General features: G+C 44.2%; 1 protein-coding gene across 3 annotated transcripts in view; it reads right to left on the bottom strand.

Moving 5' to 3' along the window:
• Nucleotides 1-2226: 2226 nt before the first annotated feature.
• Nucleotides 2227-17359, bottom strand: part of TMEM114 (transmembrane protein 114) — a 40372-nt gene continuing 25239 nt past the window's right edge. For 2 of the 3 annotated variants that reach the window (XM_038763862.1, XM_038763861.1), the window contains exons 4-5: nt 7093-7230; nt 2227-2554 (exon numbers count right to left, since the gene is read on the bottom strand). In XM_038763862.1, coding sequence (XP_038619790.1) covers nt 2322-2554; nt 7093-7230 — 371 coding nt within the window. In that variant the 3' untranslated portion in view covers nt 2227-2321. The remainder of the gene's footprint in view (nt 2555-7092; nt 7231-17359) is intronic. The other variant, XM_038763863.1, reaches the window with a different exon arrangement.

Below are 17359 nucleotides of genomic sequence, written 5' to 3'. Positions count from 1 at the left end.
AGCACTTTTAAAAGACTTTGAATTGCACTTTCCAAGCGCTTAGTACAGTGCTATGCACACAGTAAGCGCTCAATAAATCCGATTGAATGAATGAATGAAAAGACACCCTCAGCTTCTGGAGGAAAGCCACGTTGAAAACTACAGAGCCATAAATTAGATCAATAGGCCCAGCAGCATTGAATTGTTTGGCCACCAGAAAACTGCGTGAGTGACCACTTACCCAGGAGAGACAGTGTATCTGGTTCTCTCCTTTACTGATCCATTATGGTATCTGTGAAATGCTTACTAGGTGTCAAGCACTGTTCTAAGCGCTGGGGTAGATATAAGTTAATCAGAAGAAGCAGCATGATCTAGTGGAAAGAGCAGGGGCCTGGGAATCAGAGGATGTGGGTTCTAATCTCAGCTCTGTCACGTGTCTGCTGTGTGACCTTGGACAAGTCACTTAACTTCTCTGAGCCTGTTACCTCATCTGTAAAATGGGGATCAAGGCTGTGAGCCCCACGTGGGACAGGGACCGATTACCCTGTACCCACCCTAGCATTTAGTAGAGTGTCTGGCACATAATAAGCACTTAACAAATGCCATTATTATTATTATCATTATATTAGATTGGACGCAGTCCCTATCACATATGGGGCCAGGGAACATGTCTCCAACTCTGTTATATTGTACTGTCCAAAGTGTTTAGTACAGAGCTCTGCACACAGTAAGCACTCAGTAACTATAAAGGATTGATTGAGTAGGCAGAACAGGTATTTCTTCCCCTTTTTACAGATGAGGAACTATGGCATAGAGAAGTTAAGTGACTTGTCCAAGTTCACACAGCAGGTCTCTATTTGTTGCCAAATTGTACTTTCCAAGTGCTTAGCACAGTGTTCTGCACACAGTAAGCGTTCAATAAATGCAATTGAATGAATGACAGTGGTGAAGTCGAGATTAGAACCCAGGTCCTCTGACTCCCAAGCTTGGGTCTTTTCCATTAGGCCACACTGCTTCCCTTCCTGGCAAGGACAGCACAAAGCACTCACCCCAACATTTCAGAGCACTTCACTAACAATCAGGGAAGAATCCAGGCCACTCAATCAATCATTGCTATTTATTGAGCACATCTTGTGTGCAGAGAGCACTGTACTAAACACTTGAGAAAGTACCAACCGAGTTGGTAGACCATCATCTGGACCAGTGGGAGAAACCTAGAGAAGCAGTGTGGCTCAGTGGAAAGAGCTTGGGCTTTGGAGTCAGAGGTCATGGGTTTAAATCCCGGCTCCGCCAATTGTCAGCTGTGTGACTTTGGGCAAGCCACAACTTCTCTGTGCCTGTTACCTCATCTGTAAAATGGGGATTAAGACTGTGAGCCCCCCGTGGGACAATCTGATCACCTTGTAACCTCCCCAGTGTTTAGAACAGTGCTTTGCACATAGTAAGTGCTTAGTAAATGTCATTATTATTATTAATATTATTATTATTATCCAGACCAGAAACTGGATGAGAGGAAGGGCTAATGTCTCGCTAAAAGTTAACAAAGCAGCCTCATTGATTCTGGGTGTCTTGCTTGGAAAGCAAATGAAGTGTCTCTCTTTGAAGGTACAGTGCTCTGCATATAGTAAGTGCTCAATGAATCCCATTGATTGTCTGATGGATTGACTGAAGTTTTCATAGAATACTAGTAACATTGTTTAAGTAGTTTATCTGTGCATAGCCTGTCCTTTGGCAAACTCAGACACACACACACGATACACAACAAGGACAATAGCGGTTCAGTTGCCACCACATTAACTGCACAGAGGTAATGATTGGTCCTGGATGAGCCCATTATTGGGTAGGGATTGTCTCTATTTGTTGCTGAATTGTACTTTCAAGCGCTTAGTACAGTGCTCTGCATGCAGTAAGCGCTCAGTATGATTGAATGAATGATTGAGTGAAAAGTTCTTCAGAGTCTCACCTGGCAACCACCCTGGGACCTTCCAATCAATCAACCAATCAATGCTATAAGCTCACTGTGGTCAGGGAACGTATCTGCTAATTCTGCAGGATTGTGCTTTCTCAAGTACAGTGCTCTGCACATAGTAATATATATGATTGATTGATTGAGCATGTACTGTGCGCAGGGCACTCTACCAAGTGGTTGGAAGAGTACAATATAAAAGAATTAGCAGATACATTCCCTGCCCATAGCGAGCTTATAGTCCAGAGACGAGCTTACAGTCAGCTCCAGTCCTGGGAAAAAAGCAGTGAATTAAAGGCCGGACATTCTGCAGACACCTCCCAGCGTCAGATTCCCACGTCTCTGTGGGACTCGTCCTACAGGGCAGACATTTCCTTCATATGACCTGCTCCTGCCCCCTCTTCAGGCCAACCACCCTGGCCGCCAGCAGGAACGCTGACCCCGTGAGCAGCTCGGAGACGAAGGAGATCCACCCCAGTGCCAGAGACCACCCGAACTGGATGTCAATGTCCTCCAGAAGTTCCTTCTCTCCCAAAAGGCAGGCGGCTTCGTGGAAAGCGGCGGCTGAGTAGGCGATGTATATGCTGATGCCAGTGAGAGTAACCAGGGCTGGAGAAAGCAGGAGCCAATTTGGTCAGACAGTGAAGGTGAGACAAAATCCTTGAAAGGCAGTGGCACTCCCAAAATACTGCCCAACATTACCAGGTAATAATAATAATAGTAATAATAACAGTATTTTTTAAGCACTTACAATGTGCCAGGCACTGAACTGAGCACTGGGGTGGATACGAGCAAATCAGGATAGACGTAGGCTCTATCTCATGTGGGGCTCACAGTCTTGATCCCCATTTTACAGATGAGGTAACTGAGGCACAGAGAAGTGAAGTGACTTGCCTAAGGTCACATAGCAGATAAGTGGAGGAGCCGAGATTAGAAACCAGGACCTCCTGACTCCCAGTTGCTTGTGCTATCCACCATGGCACACTGCTTCTCATGGTGTAGTGGATAGAGCATGGGCCTACCTGATGTAATCCACAGCACATTGCTTGGGCTCTATTTCCATGAGAGGAATAATAATAATAATAATAAATAATAGCATTTGAATGCTTACTATCAATCCATCATATTTATTCATTGGATCATATTTATTGAGCACTTACTGGGTGCAGAGCGCTATACTAAGTACTTAGGAGAGTACAGTATATCAGAGTTGGTAGACACGTTCCTTGCCCACAAGAAGCTTACAGTCTAGAGGGGGAGACAAACATTAATATAAATAAATGAATTCTGGATATGTACATAAGTGCTGTGGGGCTAAGGTAGGGGTGAATGAGGGGTGTAAATCCTACTATGTGGTAAGCCCTGTAATAATAATAATCGTATTTGTTGAGTGATTATTATGTGTAAAGCACTATATTAAGCAATGGGATAATTGCAGGAAAATCAGGTCCACCCTGGGGCTCACATTCTAAGTAGGAGGGAACACAGGTATTAACTCCCCATTTTGCAGATGAGGGAACTGAAGCACAGAGAAGTTAAGTGACTTGCCCAAGGTCACACAGCAGAAGAGTGGTGGAGCCCAGGTTCTCTGACTCACAAGCTTGTGATCTTTCTACCAGGTCAAACAGCTTCCTGGCAGAAGGACTGGCTTTTGATTTGGGGTGGGGGTGATGAGGGACCAGGGGTTTTAGGAGGGGGATGAGGACCGGGAGGGAAAACCTTCCAAGGGTAAACAGACCAAAATCCCAAACCTTGCTCTCTCTTCAGCCCTGATTGGAAAATCTTCAGCCCTGACTGGAAACCTGAGATGAGGAAGTCTGAGATCCCAGCTCAATCAGCATGGCGTAATGGAAAGAGCACAGGTGTGGAAATCAGAAGGTCCTGAGTTCTAATCCCTGCTCCACCACTTGTCTGCTATGTGGCCTTGGGTAAGTCACTTCACTTCTCTGTGCCAAAGTTACCTCAGCTGTAAAATGGGGATTAAGACTGTGAGCCCCATGTGAGACACAGACTGTCCAACCTGATTAGTTTGTATCTACCTCAGGACTTAAATAGTGCCTGCCACATAGTAAGTGCTTAACAAATGCTATTATATTATTATTATTATTATTATTTAAAAGCACATTTAATGAGATTTCTGAGGCTAGGTCTATCATTTGGTTAATAATTAGAGATGTAAATCTGTGCCTGGATACTGGAATAAGAGGGGAGGATTATTCTTTGGCTTTTGCTCCAATCAATCAATCGGTCAATAGTATTTATTGAGTGCTTACTGTGTGCAGAGCACCATACTAAGTGCTCAGGAGAGTACAATATAAGAGCAGAGATAAACACAGGTGAGTTGGAGCTCACCTATTGAGTGCCTATAAATTATATATTACAAACTATATTAATGTCTGCCTCCCTGTCTAGACTGTAAACGCATTTTGGGCCGGTAACGTGTCTACCAACTCTGTTGTTTAGTACTCTCCCAAGTGGTTAATACAGTGCTCCGCACACAGTAAGTGCTCAATAAATACTATTGATGATGATAATAATAATAATAATAATAATGATGGCATTTATTAAGCGCTTACTATGTGCAAAGCACTGTTCTAAGCCCTGGGGAGATTACAAGGTGATCAGGTTGTCCCACAGGGGGCTCACAGTCTTAATCCCCATTTTACAGATGAGGTAACTGAGGCACAGAGAAGTTAAGTGACTTGCCCAAAGTCACACAGCTGACAATTGGCAGAGCCGGGGTTTGAACCCATGACCTCTGACTCCAAAGCCCGGGCTCTTTCCACTGAGCCACACGGCTTCTCTAGCCACACTGCTTGATGATGCTACCTTTGAGCTTTGGTTGTTTCTGACCAAACCCCAGCTTATCAAGTCTACCTTTCCCAATTCCATCCAAGGTTCACAGCAATCTGTTTCCTTTGCATCTGGCTGGTGGGAGGGAGAGGAATTGCCCCTCTCAGATGGAGATAAGCTGCCCAGTTCCTTCAACGCTACTCAAAGGCCCAGAGTTCTCTCTCCCATATTTCTGAAACCTCTCAAAGTCATCTTCGAGCACTTCTTCGCTGTTTGATTTTAGTTGTATTTCTAGCCCAAGCAGGAAGTTGTTCTCTCTATTTATGTCGCCCTGCTGTCAGAAAGAGTCTCCCTGTATAGTCTCATGAACTGCAAATCTGGGACTCTACCAGATTTGGGTGTGGTTGGTCCCCTGTTCAGTCATCCCCTAGGCTTTAAGCTTGTTGTGGACAGGGAATGTGTTCGTTTATTGTTGTAGCGTACTCTCCCAAGCACTTAGTCCATTGCTCTGCACACAGTAAGTGCTCAATAAATATGACTGAATGAATGAATCTGGTTCTTCCCATGCATGTGCACACCCCAGGGTTTCCTCACATGCCCCAGGGTGCACCCATAAACCTCAGCATCAACCCACGCACACCACAGGGTGAACTGCGTACCTTGGGGTACACCCAAGCACCTTAGGGTGCACTTGCATAGCTCAGCATGCACCTACACATCCCAGGATGCACCCAGATACCTCAGGGTGCCACAGGAAAGCAAGCAGCCCCCCAGTGCGGACCTGAGAGATCCCAGCTCATCCATTCAATTGTACTTACTGTGCAAAGAGCACTCCACTAAGCACTTGGGAGAGTACAGTGACCCTTATATATTTCAAGGAAGAGCCTGGGACTAGACCCAATTCCACTGACCCTAAAGAGGAAACTTTTTCCACTTTTTAAAATATTTTTTTAAACGCTATTTGTTAAGTGCTTACTACGTGTCAAGCACAGTACTAAACCCTGGACTTGTACTGTTCATAAACATCTAGGAATAAATTAATTTTATTGTGCATTAGTTCTCCAGCTGCAAGAGCTTACAGGTTAAACTAAGACAAATACAAAACCTCATTTTCCCAGGTACCAACCAACAATTTGTTTTACATTTCAAAGTTTTCAAAGATTTTGAATGATTTCAGGTTTGATTTTAGTATTTAATTTTTATTACATCTGCATGAGTAGCATTTCTTCCCAAATAATCCTCAGTTTTGGCATTTGCAAGTGACCAAAATGGCTAAACTCAATAATAATTGTGGTATTTGTTAAGTGCTTACTATATGACAAGCACTGTGCAAAGCCTGGGGTAGATGTAGTGCAATTAGATCAGATATATCCCTGCCCGACATGGGAGGCACAGTCTCAGGGGAGGGCAAACAGGTATTGAATCCCCATTTTACAGATGAGGGAACTGAGGCACAGAGAAAATAAATATTTGTGCCCAAATTATGTCTTATTTTAATCCCCTGAAAGTCCATGTCCTTTTAATGAGTCAGGTATGGCTCTTCATAATGGCTTCTGCTCTTGAAAGGACTCGGTTTAATTGGCTGACACAGGCAAGTTACTTTCCCTGGGAAATGGCATCCTTCTGCTTTCTTCCTGGTTGTTCAGCATCCGCTAATTTGACATCTGCACATATCCTCCAAGAGGCATTCCTTGACTAAACCCTCATCTCCCCTTTTCCTTCTGCATCACTCTTGCACTTGGATTTGTACCGTTTACTCACCCCACCCTCAGCCCCATAGCACTTAGGTACATAGCCATAATTTATTCATTTACATTTGTGACCATCTCCCTATCTAGACTGTAAACTCCTTGCAGGTGGGGAATGCATCTACCAACTCTGTTACATAGAACTCTCCCAAGTTCTCTGCACATAGTAATCATTCGATAAATGTAATTGATCGATCGATTGATTATTGATTGATTGTTCCTGTTGTAACTGGCTTGGAGTTTCATCCTGGGTTGGCCCTTTTCATATTTAGGCAAATATTTATATATATATATATATATATATATATATATATATATATATATATATATATGTATATATTTTAAAAAATAATTCCAGTTCTTCATTTCCAGGCACTGACACTACTGCCTAAAAGGCAAAGCGGGCTTTTGAGGATGATAATGCTACATGATCATAAGGTATTTTTTTTTCTTTCCAATTTCCCTAGATTGAGCAGCCATTTGTGACTAGGAAAATTGACTGCAGGTGGAAAAGTGGAAATTCCAACACGGTTCAGAAATCATCCCCACCCTGCTTTTGATCCTGGGAACGTGAGTCTAAGCCAATCCCAGGATCTGGTACAATACCTCCAAAGAGGAAGAGCACTCCAGTCAGGAGGAGGAGGAGGTAGGCTCTTGCAAGAATACTGATGAATCCAGTCATCCCACCAAACACCATCAGAATCAGGCTGAGCGGCAACAGGATCACAAATGTCCCATGCATCGCTGGAGAAAAACGGAAAAGAAAGCAGAGGGGAAAGGGGGTTACGGGCTTGTTTCTCCCCTGACTATGGGCTGAGGATCCAGAATATGAAGCAGTGTGGTCTAGTGGAAATAGCATGGATTCGGAAGATACGGGCTCTAATCCCTACCCTGCCCTTTGCCTGCTGGGAGACCTTGGGTAAGTCATTTAACCTCTCTCTGTGTCTCAGTTCTCTCATCTGTAAAAATGGAGATTCAATCCCTGGTCAACCTCCCACTTAGACTATGAGCCCCATGTGGGTCAGGGACTGTGACTGACCTAATAATGATAATAACGGTGGTATTTGTTAAGCCCAGGCATTGTACTGAGCACTGGGATCAATACAAACAAATCAGGTTGGACACATTCTCTGTCCCACTTGGGGCTCACAGGGTTAATTCCCATTTTCCAGATGAGGTAAATGAGGCCCAAAGAAGTGAAGTGACTTGCCCAAGCTCACACAACAGACAAGCAGTGGAGCCGGCATTAGAATCGAGGTCCTTCTGACTCTTAGGCCAGTGCTTTATCCACTAGGCCATGCTGCTTCTGGTACCTTCCCCCATACTTGGCAAAATGAAAAACACAGTTATTAATAGGGTGGAGTCCCCTGCCAGAAACGATATTAGCAAGGGGTAGGTGACAGTAAATACCCATCCGAAATCTCAACACTAATCGATGCCCTATATTTTAACGTGCAAATTTCATTCTCCCCTCAAAAGAAGGCAGCTACTTTCTGGACAAAAACATTCATTCTTCCCAAAATAATTTTGGTATTTGCCAAGTGCTTTGTTATGTGGTAAATGCTATACTAAGGGCTGAGGTAGATACAAGATAATCAGGTTGGATATAGCCTCTGTTCCCCAAGAGACACACAGTCTAAGTAGGAAGGAGAATAAGATATTATTATTATTATTTTTATAGTATTTGTTAAGTACTTACTATGTTCCAAGCACTGTTCCAAGTACCGGGGTAGATACAAGGTAATCAGGTTGTCCCATGCGGGGCTCACAGTCTTAATCCTCATAATAATAATAATAATAATGGCATTTATTTATTATGTATTATTTATTATTTATTATTATTTATTATGAGCCCCTTCTTTCCTCTCCCCCTCGTCCCCCTCTCCATCCCCCCGTCTTACCTCTTTCCCTTCCCCACAGCACCTGTATATATGTATATATGGTTGTACATATTTATTACTCTATTTATTTATTTATTTATTTATTTTACTTGTACATTTCTATCCTACTTATTTTATTTTGTTGGTATGTTTGGTTCTGTTCTCTGTCTCCCCCTTTTAGACTGTGAGCCCACTGTTGGGTAGGGACTGTCTCTATGTGATGCCAATTTGTACTTCCCAAGCGCTTAGTACAGTGCTCTGCACATAGTAAGCGCTCAATAAATACGATTGATTGATTGATTTATTTATTAAGCGCTTACTATGTGCAAAGCACTGTTCTAAGCACTGGGGAGGTTACAAGGTGATCAGGTAGTCCCACGAGGGGCTAACAGTCTTAATTCCCGTTTACAGATGAGGTAACTGAGGCCCAGAGAAATTAAGTGGTTACCCCAAGGTCACACAGCAGACAAGTGGTGGAGTCAGGATTAAAACCCAGGTCTTCTGACTCCCAAGCCCATGCTCTTTCCACTAAGCCACAGTGCTTTCTTAATACCCTAATGGGTATTTAATCCCCATTTTTAGATGAGGAAACTGAGGCACCAAGAATTTAAGGGACTTGCCAGGGGCACACAGCAGGCAACTGGTAGAGGGTTGGAATCCAAATCCTATGATTCCCAGGCTTATACTCTTTCCACTAGACCCCAAAACAAAAGCAGCAGATTTTGTCTAATATGTCAATGATGGATGGACTTATCCTTCTTGCCATGTTGAATCAATAATCTACTCTAATATCTAAATGCAAATTCCTTGTTTGGCAAGAAAAGTGAAATCTTCCAAAGCATTTATTTTCTAGGATGAGGAAAAACTTTCTTTCTGGTATTTGAGACCTCCTGCCCCAGTGATGAGTCAAAGCCACCCTCCTCAATGCATAATACTTACCAACTCATGAGACGCTGGGTGAGATTTATCCACTCATCGATTAATTCACTGAAAACTTTAGGGACAGAATAAACCTATCTCAGTTGCAGGGCCGCCTCTGTGTTTTGGCTAGACATTTCCCTGCTTTTCTTCTCTACAAGATGCTTCATTTCCCTCTTCTGAGATTGCTTGACCTCTTTGTTTTTTCTCTCTGCATCAGTGTTTCTCCATGGTAACGTATAACCCTTGTGTAAAATAGTCCTGTAGTCCAAATTCCATATTTTTTAAGATTATCTTCCCAACGCTGCTGTTCCTCATAACTAAGTACAGCTCACCTTGCCAAGGCTTCTTGTTCCTGCCAGCACCCTTTGAAATCCTTACACATGCCCTCTTTTTGGCATTGGTGTCCTTAATAGTTATTGAGCACCGACTGAGTACAGAACATTGCGCTAAGGTCAATGAGTCGATCAAACAGTCATATTTATTGAGCACATACTGTGTGCAGAGTACACTAAGTGCTTGGGAGAGTACAATCTAACAAAGTTGGTAGACATGTTCCCTCCCCACAACGAGTTTATGGTCTAGAGAGGGAGATAGACAATAATATAATAAATTGCAGATATGTACATAATTGCTGTGGGGCTGAGGGAGGGGGGAATAAAGGGAGCAAATCCAAGTGCAAGGGTAATGCAGAAGGAAGTGAGAGGAGAGGAAATGAGGGATTAATCAGGGAAGGCCTCTTGGAGGAGATGTACCTTCAGTAAGGCTTTGAAGTTGGGGAGAGTGACTGCCTGTAGGATACAAAGAAGGAGAGTGTTCCAGGCTAGAAGCAGGATGTGGGCAAGAAGTCAATGATGAGATAGACAAGATTGAGGTACAGTGAGTAGGTTGGCCTCAGAGGAGCGAAGTTTGTGGGCTGGGTTGTAATAGGAGAGTTGTGAGGTGTGGTAGGAGGGTTCAAGGTGATTGAGTGCATTAAAGCTGATGGAAAGGAGGGTCCTGAAGCGGCGTGGCTCAGTGGAAAGAGCATGGGCTTTGGAGTCCAACGTCATGGGTTCAAATCCCAGATCTGCCAATTGCCAGCTGTGTGACCTTGGGCAAGTTACTTCACTTCTCTGGGCCTCAGTTCCCTCATCTGTAAAATGGGGATGAAGACTGTGAGCCCCCCGTGGGACAACCTGATCACCTTGTAACCTCCCCAGCACTTAGAACAGTGCTTTGCACACAGTACACGCTTAATAAATGCTATCATTATTATTACTATATCCAAAAATAAAAGGCTCAGTCCCTGTTTGCTTTCAAGCAGTGGGTAATCTAATGAGTGAGACAGAAGATATTCATTAATTCAATCGTACTTATTGAGTGCTTACTGTATGCAGATCACTGTACTAAGTGCTTGGGAGAGTACAATTCAACAATAAACAGACACATTCCCTGAGCATAATGGGCTTACAGTCTAGACAGGGGGGAAGACAAACATCAGTACAAATAAATAAATTACAGATATGTACATAAGTGTTGTGCGGCTGGGAGTCTGGAAGAGCAAAGGGAACAAATCAGGGTGACGCAGAAGGGAGTGGGAGATGAGGAAAGGTGGGGCTTAGTCTGGGAAGGCCTCTTGGAGGAGATGTGCCTTCAATAAGGCTTTGAAAGGGGGGAGAGTAATTGTCTGTCAGACTTGAGGAGGGAGGGCGTTCCATGCCACAGGCAGGATGTGGGCGAGGGGTCGGCAGTAGGATGGGCGAGATCGAGGCACAGTGAGAAGGTTAGCATTAGAAAAGCGAAGTGTGCGGGCTGGGTTGTAGTAGGAGGGTGCAAGGTGAGGAAGGAGGGTACAAGATGATTAAATACTTTAAAGGTAATGGTGAGGAGTTTTTGTTTGATGTGAAGGTGGATGGGCAACCACTGGGGTTTTTGAGGAGTGGGGTGACATGTCCTGAACCTGTCCAGAAAAATGATCCGGGCAGCAGAGTGAAGTGTGGACTGGAGTGGGGAGAGACAGGAGACTGGGAGGACAGCAAGGAGGCCGATGCAATAATCCAAGCGGGATAGGATGAGTGATTGTATTAACATGGTAGCAGTTTGGATGGAGAGGAAATGGCAGATTTTCGTGATATTATGAAAGTGGGACCGACAGGATTTAGTGATGGATTGAATAATGATAATCATAATAATGGTATTTTTTAAGTGCTTACTATGTGCAAAGCACTGTTCTAAGTGCTGGGGAGGCTACAAAGGGATCAGGTTGTCCCACACAGGGCTCACAGTTTTAATCTCCATTTTACAGATGACGTAACTGAGGCACAGAGAAGTGAAGTGACTTGCCCAAAGTCACACAGCTGATAGTTGGCGGAGCTGGAATTTGAACCCATGACCTCTGACTCCAAAGCCCGGGCTCTTTCCACTGAGCCACGCTGCTTCTCACATAATATGTGAGTTGAATGAGAGAGAGGAGTCAAGGACAATGCCAAGGTTACAGGCTTGTGAGACAGGAAGGATGGTGGTGCCATCTACAGTGATGGAAAAGTCAGGGGGAGGACATGGTTTGGGTGGGAAGATTAGGAATTCTGTTTATGAAGGAGATGACAGGAGGACATCCAAGTAGTGATGTCTTGTAGGTAATAGGAAATGTGAGAATGCAGAAAGGGAGAGAGATCAGGGCTGAAAATGTAGATTTGGGTCTCATCTGCACAGAGGTGGTAATTGAAGCTCTGGGAGCGAATGAGTTCTCCCTGGATGGGATACCCCACAGCACTTATGTCCATCTCCTAATATTCGGTTGCTTCTCCTACCTGTAACTTATTTTAATGTCCATCTCCTCTGTTAGACTGTAAATTCCTTGAGGGGAAGGATTGTGTCTACTTACTCTATGTACTCTCCCATATGCCTAAAACATTGCTCTACATACAGGAAGCACTCAAAGAGCAGTGATTGATATACCACAGTTGAGAGAAAAAACAGAAATAATACGCCTCGGTTAGCGAATGAATGAATGAATTAAAAAACAAATACAGAGATAAATATGTGAATGGCTAATAGGATGCCATGTTTGGGAAAATGGGGGGATTAATTAGGAAGCCAGGGTTTCATTTTTTGCCATTTTATGAATAAGCCTGGTACCAGTGACTTTTATTCACAGAGAACATGTCACCTCTTTGGAGAATAGCAAGCACTTGAGCTGCTCAGCTAGACTTGGGTCAGAATAGTTATTTCTTCTCTTTCATAATGCAGTGAGGGCCTTTGTTCCTTCATCTTATTACTCCACTAACGTCACCGAGAATCTCATTTTGGGGAGCAACTGGAATTCTCACTCATGCATCCAATACTTTTACTTCAACTCTAAATGTGCTTCTTCAATGCCAGGAGGATTTAGCAATTTCCATCTTGATTCATTTCTCCCCAGAGATTAATTTCCAGTTGCCTGGAAACCTTAATTTGGGGCCCCATAGCCCAGGTCTCTAATTGGAACATACGCCTGGACTGGGCCTTTACTGACCCTCCTTATTAGCTCCATCTCTAATTTTAGTATCATTTGAAACGGGTTCCTCTTAGCACCAGGATATTAAACATATACAATCAACACGTCCAGAGAATATTTTGGTCAGCATTACTTCCTTGGTTGGGAAAGGGCATTCAGCTTAATCACCTGGAGACAAGCATTGTTGATGTTAACCATGAAAGCTTTCCAGTCTGCTTTGACTATACAGAAGCAGCGTGGCTCAATGGAAAGAGCGCGGGCTCTGGAGTCAGAGTTCAGGGGCTCGAATCCCGGCTCTGCCACATGTCTGCTGTGTGACCTTGGGCAAGTCACTTCACTGAGCCTCAGTTACCTCATCTGTAAAATGGGGATTACGACTGTGAGCCCCACGTGGGACAACCTGATCACCTTGTATCCCCCCCAGCGCTTAGAACAGTGCTTTGCACATAGTAAGCGCTTAACAAATGCCATTAAAAAAAAGTTCACTTAGTTCTAGACTCTTGAAAAGCTACCGAAATGGTCAGCTCATTTCTGTCTATTAATTGCTCCAACCTTACATCCTAACAGCTTAAAGAATTAATCGATCAATGGCATTTATTGAGCATTTGCTGTGTGCAGAGCACTGTACTAAATCCTTGGAAGGGTGCAATACAACAGAGTTATTAGATAAATTCCCTGCCCGCAGTGAGCTTACAGTCTAGAGCGGGTGACAGACATTGTTATGTATGTAAGTGCTGAAGGGCTGAGGGTGGAGTGAATATTAAGTGCCCAAAGAGTACAGATCCAATCCTACTTTTCTCTGCTCCCTGAGTCAGTTCCAGTAATTGATCTTCTCCTCCTCCTCAGCTGTTTGTCTGTCTCGATTCTGTACACAGAAACCCAGGCCCCAAAATGCCAGAAATGTCCAAACATCCTTTTTCTCCTGCTCAGTCAGTGGATGTGTGGGACCCTAAGCTCCTTGCAGGCCTAGGAAAAGGAAGATCTCACTTCATCATTGCCTTTTTTCAGCTCAAAGCCATGGTACAACTATACCCCAGCATTTCCTAGGCTATGATGCTCACAGAAAGTTCCAGAAAAAGACCAAATAGATAAGCACACAGGCCTGGGAGTCCGAATAATAAGAATAATAATAATTATGGTATGTTAAGTGCTTACTATGTGCCAAGCACTGTTCTAAGCCCTGGGGTAGATACAGGGTACTCAGATTGTCCCACATGGGGCTCACATTTTTAATCCCCATTTTACGGATGAGATAACTGCGGCACAGAGAAGGAAAGTGACTTGCCCAAGGTCACACAGCAGACAAGTGGCAGAGCTGGGATTAGAACCCTCGATCTCTGACTCTCTATACCCAGGCTCTTTCCACTGAACCACGCTGCTTTTCAAGGAGCTGGGTGCTTCTCAGAAGGTCCTGGCTTCTAATCTTGACTCCGCTGCTGACTGACCTTGGGCAAGTCACCTAACTTCTCTGTGCCTCAGTTCTCTCATCTGAAAAATGGGGATTAAGATCGTGAGTCCCAGGTAGGACATGGACTGTGTACAACCTGATTAGCTTCTATCTGTCCCATAGCTTAGTACAGTGTCTGGAAAATAGTAAGCGCTTAACAAATACCATAAAAAATTTTTCTTAAAAGCCTACCCTGCCAGGAATTTCAGGCCTCAGGCCTGTGGTGGAGTTAAACCAGGCGCAGAGGATGTATTAAGTGAAAGCATGATTACATCGTCTAAACCAAGAATTTTCCAGAAGCGATTAGAAGAGATCCTTTCAAAAGAATGGAGCAAAATCCAGTGGTTCTTCCTTTTGGTATCTAAAAGATAAGATTGTATAATGGAAGGTCTCACTTCCTGAGCCCTCAATAAAGGCTACAGGTTAAATGAGAATTGTTTCACTTTTGTAAGAACCCAGTGATTTTAGGACTGCAGAATTACTATAATTTGTCCATATTCTAGAAACAGATTCCATCAAGTGAAAAGGATGAAGTTTTTTAAAGGTAAATCTTCCATTCCATTCCTTTCAGAAAAGCAGTGTGGCTCCGTGGAAAGAGCACGGGCTTGGGAGTCAGAGGTTGTGGGTTCTAATCCTGCCTCTGCCACTTGTCAGCTGTGTGGCTTTGGGCAAGTCACTTAACTTCTCTGTGCCTCAGTTACCTCATCGGTAAAATGGGGATTAAGACTGTGAGCCCCACCTGGGACAACCTGATGACTTTGTATCTACCCCGGTGCTTAGGACAGTACCTGGCACATAGTAAGCGCTTAACAAATACCATCATCATTATCATTCCTAAAAGAGAGTTTGGTGAATTGGAAAAGTACAGGAATGTGAGTTCTGAAGGATAAAGATCTCAGGAGAGATTCATCCCTGATATTGAACATCAATTTTTCTTCCTTCAATTTCTTCCCATCATTCCTAGTCATCCTATCCCATTGCATTTCACAGATGCGTTTCTCCACTCCTTGAGGTGTATACATTGCTGGGAAGTCACTCCCGAGAGAAGAAGTGTGGCCTAGTGAACAGAGCCCAAGCCTGGGAGTCAAACGGACCTAGGTTCTAATTCCGGTTCCGCCATTTATCTGCTGTGTGACCTTGGGTAAGTCACTTCACTTCTCTGTGCCTCATTTACCTCCTCTGTAAAATGGGGAATAAGACTGTAAGCCCCACATGGGACATGGACTGTGTCCAACCTGATTTGCTTGTAACTACCCTAATGTTTAGTACATGGCCTGGCACATAGTAAGTGCTTAACAAATACCATTTTTAAAAAACTGTCTTGGTTGAGCTGTACTAAATCGGGTGCTTCCAACTCCCCAAGACTAATCCCTCTCTTTCATTTGTCATCAGCATCACTTTTCACACAATTTTTCCTGTCTCTTCACCCCTCAGATGAGTTTGAGGTACCCCCGCCCCAGCATCCGGGGACCCTGCCCTCCATCCCTAAATTCCAACACCCTGAATAACCAAAATTAAACTCTTCTCCCCTAGCCATTGATACAATAAGGTATATTTACCTCAGAATTTAAAAGGGGTAAAGCACATAGAGTAGCATCTAAAAATAACTGCAGTATCTGTTAAGAACTTAATATGTACCAAGCACTGTACTAACTGCTGGGGCTTCAGACACGGTCCCTGTTCTACTGTGTAAGGGGGAGGGCAAAAAGGTATTTAGTCCTCATTTTACAGATGGGGAAACAGAGGCACAGAGAAGGTAAGTGACTTGCCTGAAGTCCCACAGGGGGCAAATGGCAGAGCTGGGCTTAGAGCCCAGGTCCTCTGACTCTCAGGCCCATGATGTACTTGCCTCTTTTCCAATGAAGTAGGGAGTCTTTTTTTGCATCTTTTTTAGAGCTGCTTTTGCATCATTCATCACATGCATGGCCCATGAGAGAAAGCCTGCCCGGTGACTACAAGAAGAGGCTTTGTACCTCTATCAGAAAGAATTACAGGACAAGGTAATGGCTCTTATTGCCAAGATAGGCCTGGCGGCACCTTGATTTACTATTCTCACTGAAGCACACAGTCTCAGCCTGTGAACCATAAAGATTAAGGGCTCTGTCCTCCACGGGGAGGGGAATTTAGACCCCACCCCTCCTTAATAATAATAATAATAATAGCATTTATTAAGCGCTTACTATGTGCAAGGCACTGTTCTAAGCACTAGGGAGGTTACAAGGTGAACAGGTTGTCCCACGGGGTGCTCACAGTCTTCATCCCCATTTAACAGATGAGGTAACTGAGTCCCAGAGAAGTGAAGTGACTTGGCCAAAGTCACACAGCTGACAAGTGGTGGAGCCGAGATTTGAACCCATGACCTCTGACTCCAAAGCCCGGGCTCTTTACACTGAGCCATGCTGACCAGCAACAGCATCCTACTTTAGCTGACTCACCCAGTGACTTGCAAATGCCAGGCATCTTCAGCTGGGTGGGTCACGTGACCTTCGGTGGCTGGGTCCTTTGCCATAATAATGACAGTATTTGCTGAGTGCTTACTATGGACCAGGCACTGTTCATTCATTCATTCATTCAATTGTATTTATTGAGCGCTTACTGTGTGCAGAGCACTGTACTAAGCGCTTGGGAAGTACAAGTTTGCAACATATAGAGACGGTCCCTACCCAACAGTGGGCTCACAGTCTAGAAGGGGGAGACAGACAACAAAACAAAACATATAAACCAAATAAAATAAATAGAATAAATATGTACAAGTAAAATAAATAGAGTAATAACTACATTCAAACATATAAACATATATACAGGTGCTGTGGGGAGGGGAAGGAGGTTAGGTAGGGGGGTTGAGGAAGGGGAGTAGGGGGAGAGGAAGGAGGGGACTCAGTCTGAGAAGGCCTTCTGGAGGAGGTGAGCTCTCAGTAGGGCTTTGAAGGGAGGAGGAAGAGAGCTAGCTGAGGGAGGGGGGAAGTGTGCGAGGGGTGGGGAGGGTTTGAATTGGGATGAGTTGGCGGGGGTCTAGGCCGGGAGAGTGGGAAGAGGGGTGGCGATGGAAAGGAGAATTGGGATGGGGATGGGGTTCTAAGTGCACTGTTCTAAGTGCTGGGGTAGACACAAGGTCATCAGGTTGTCCCACGGGGGGTTCACACTCTTAAT

Source organism: Tachyglossus aculeatus, chromosome 21, assembly GCF_015852505.1.
Source record: "Tachyglossus aculeatus isolate mTacAcu1 chromosome 21, mTacAcu1.pri, whole genome shotgun sequence".
NCBI classification, from domain to species: domain Eukaryota; kingdom Metazoa; phylum Chordata; class Mammalia; order Monotremata; family Tachyglossidae; genus Tachyglossus; species Tachyglossus aculeatus.
This window is presented reverse-complemented; position numbering and strand designations above follow the sequence as displayed.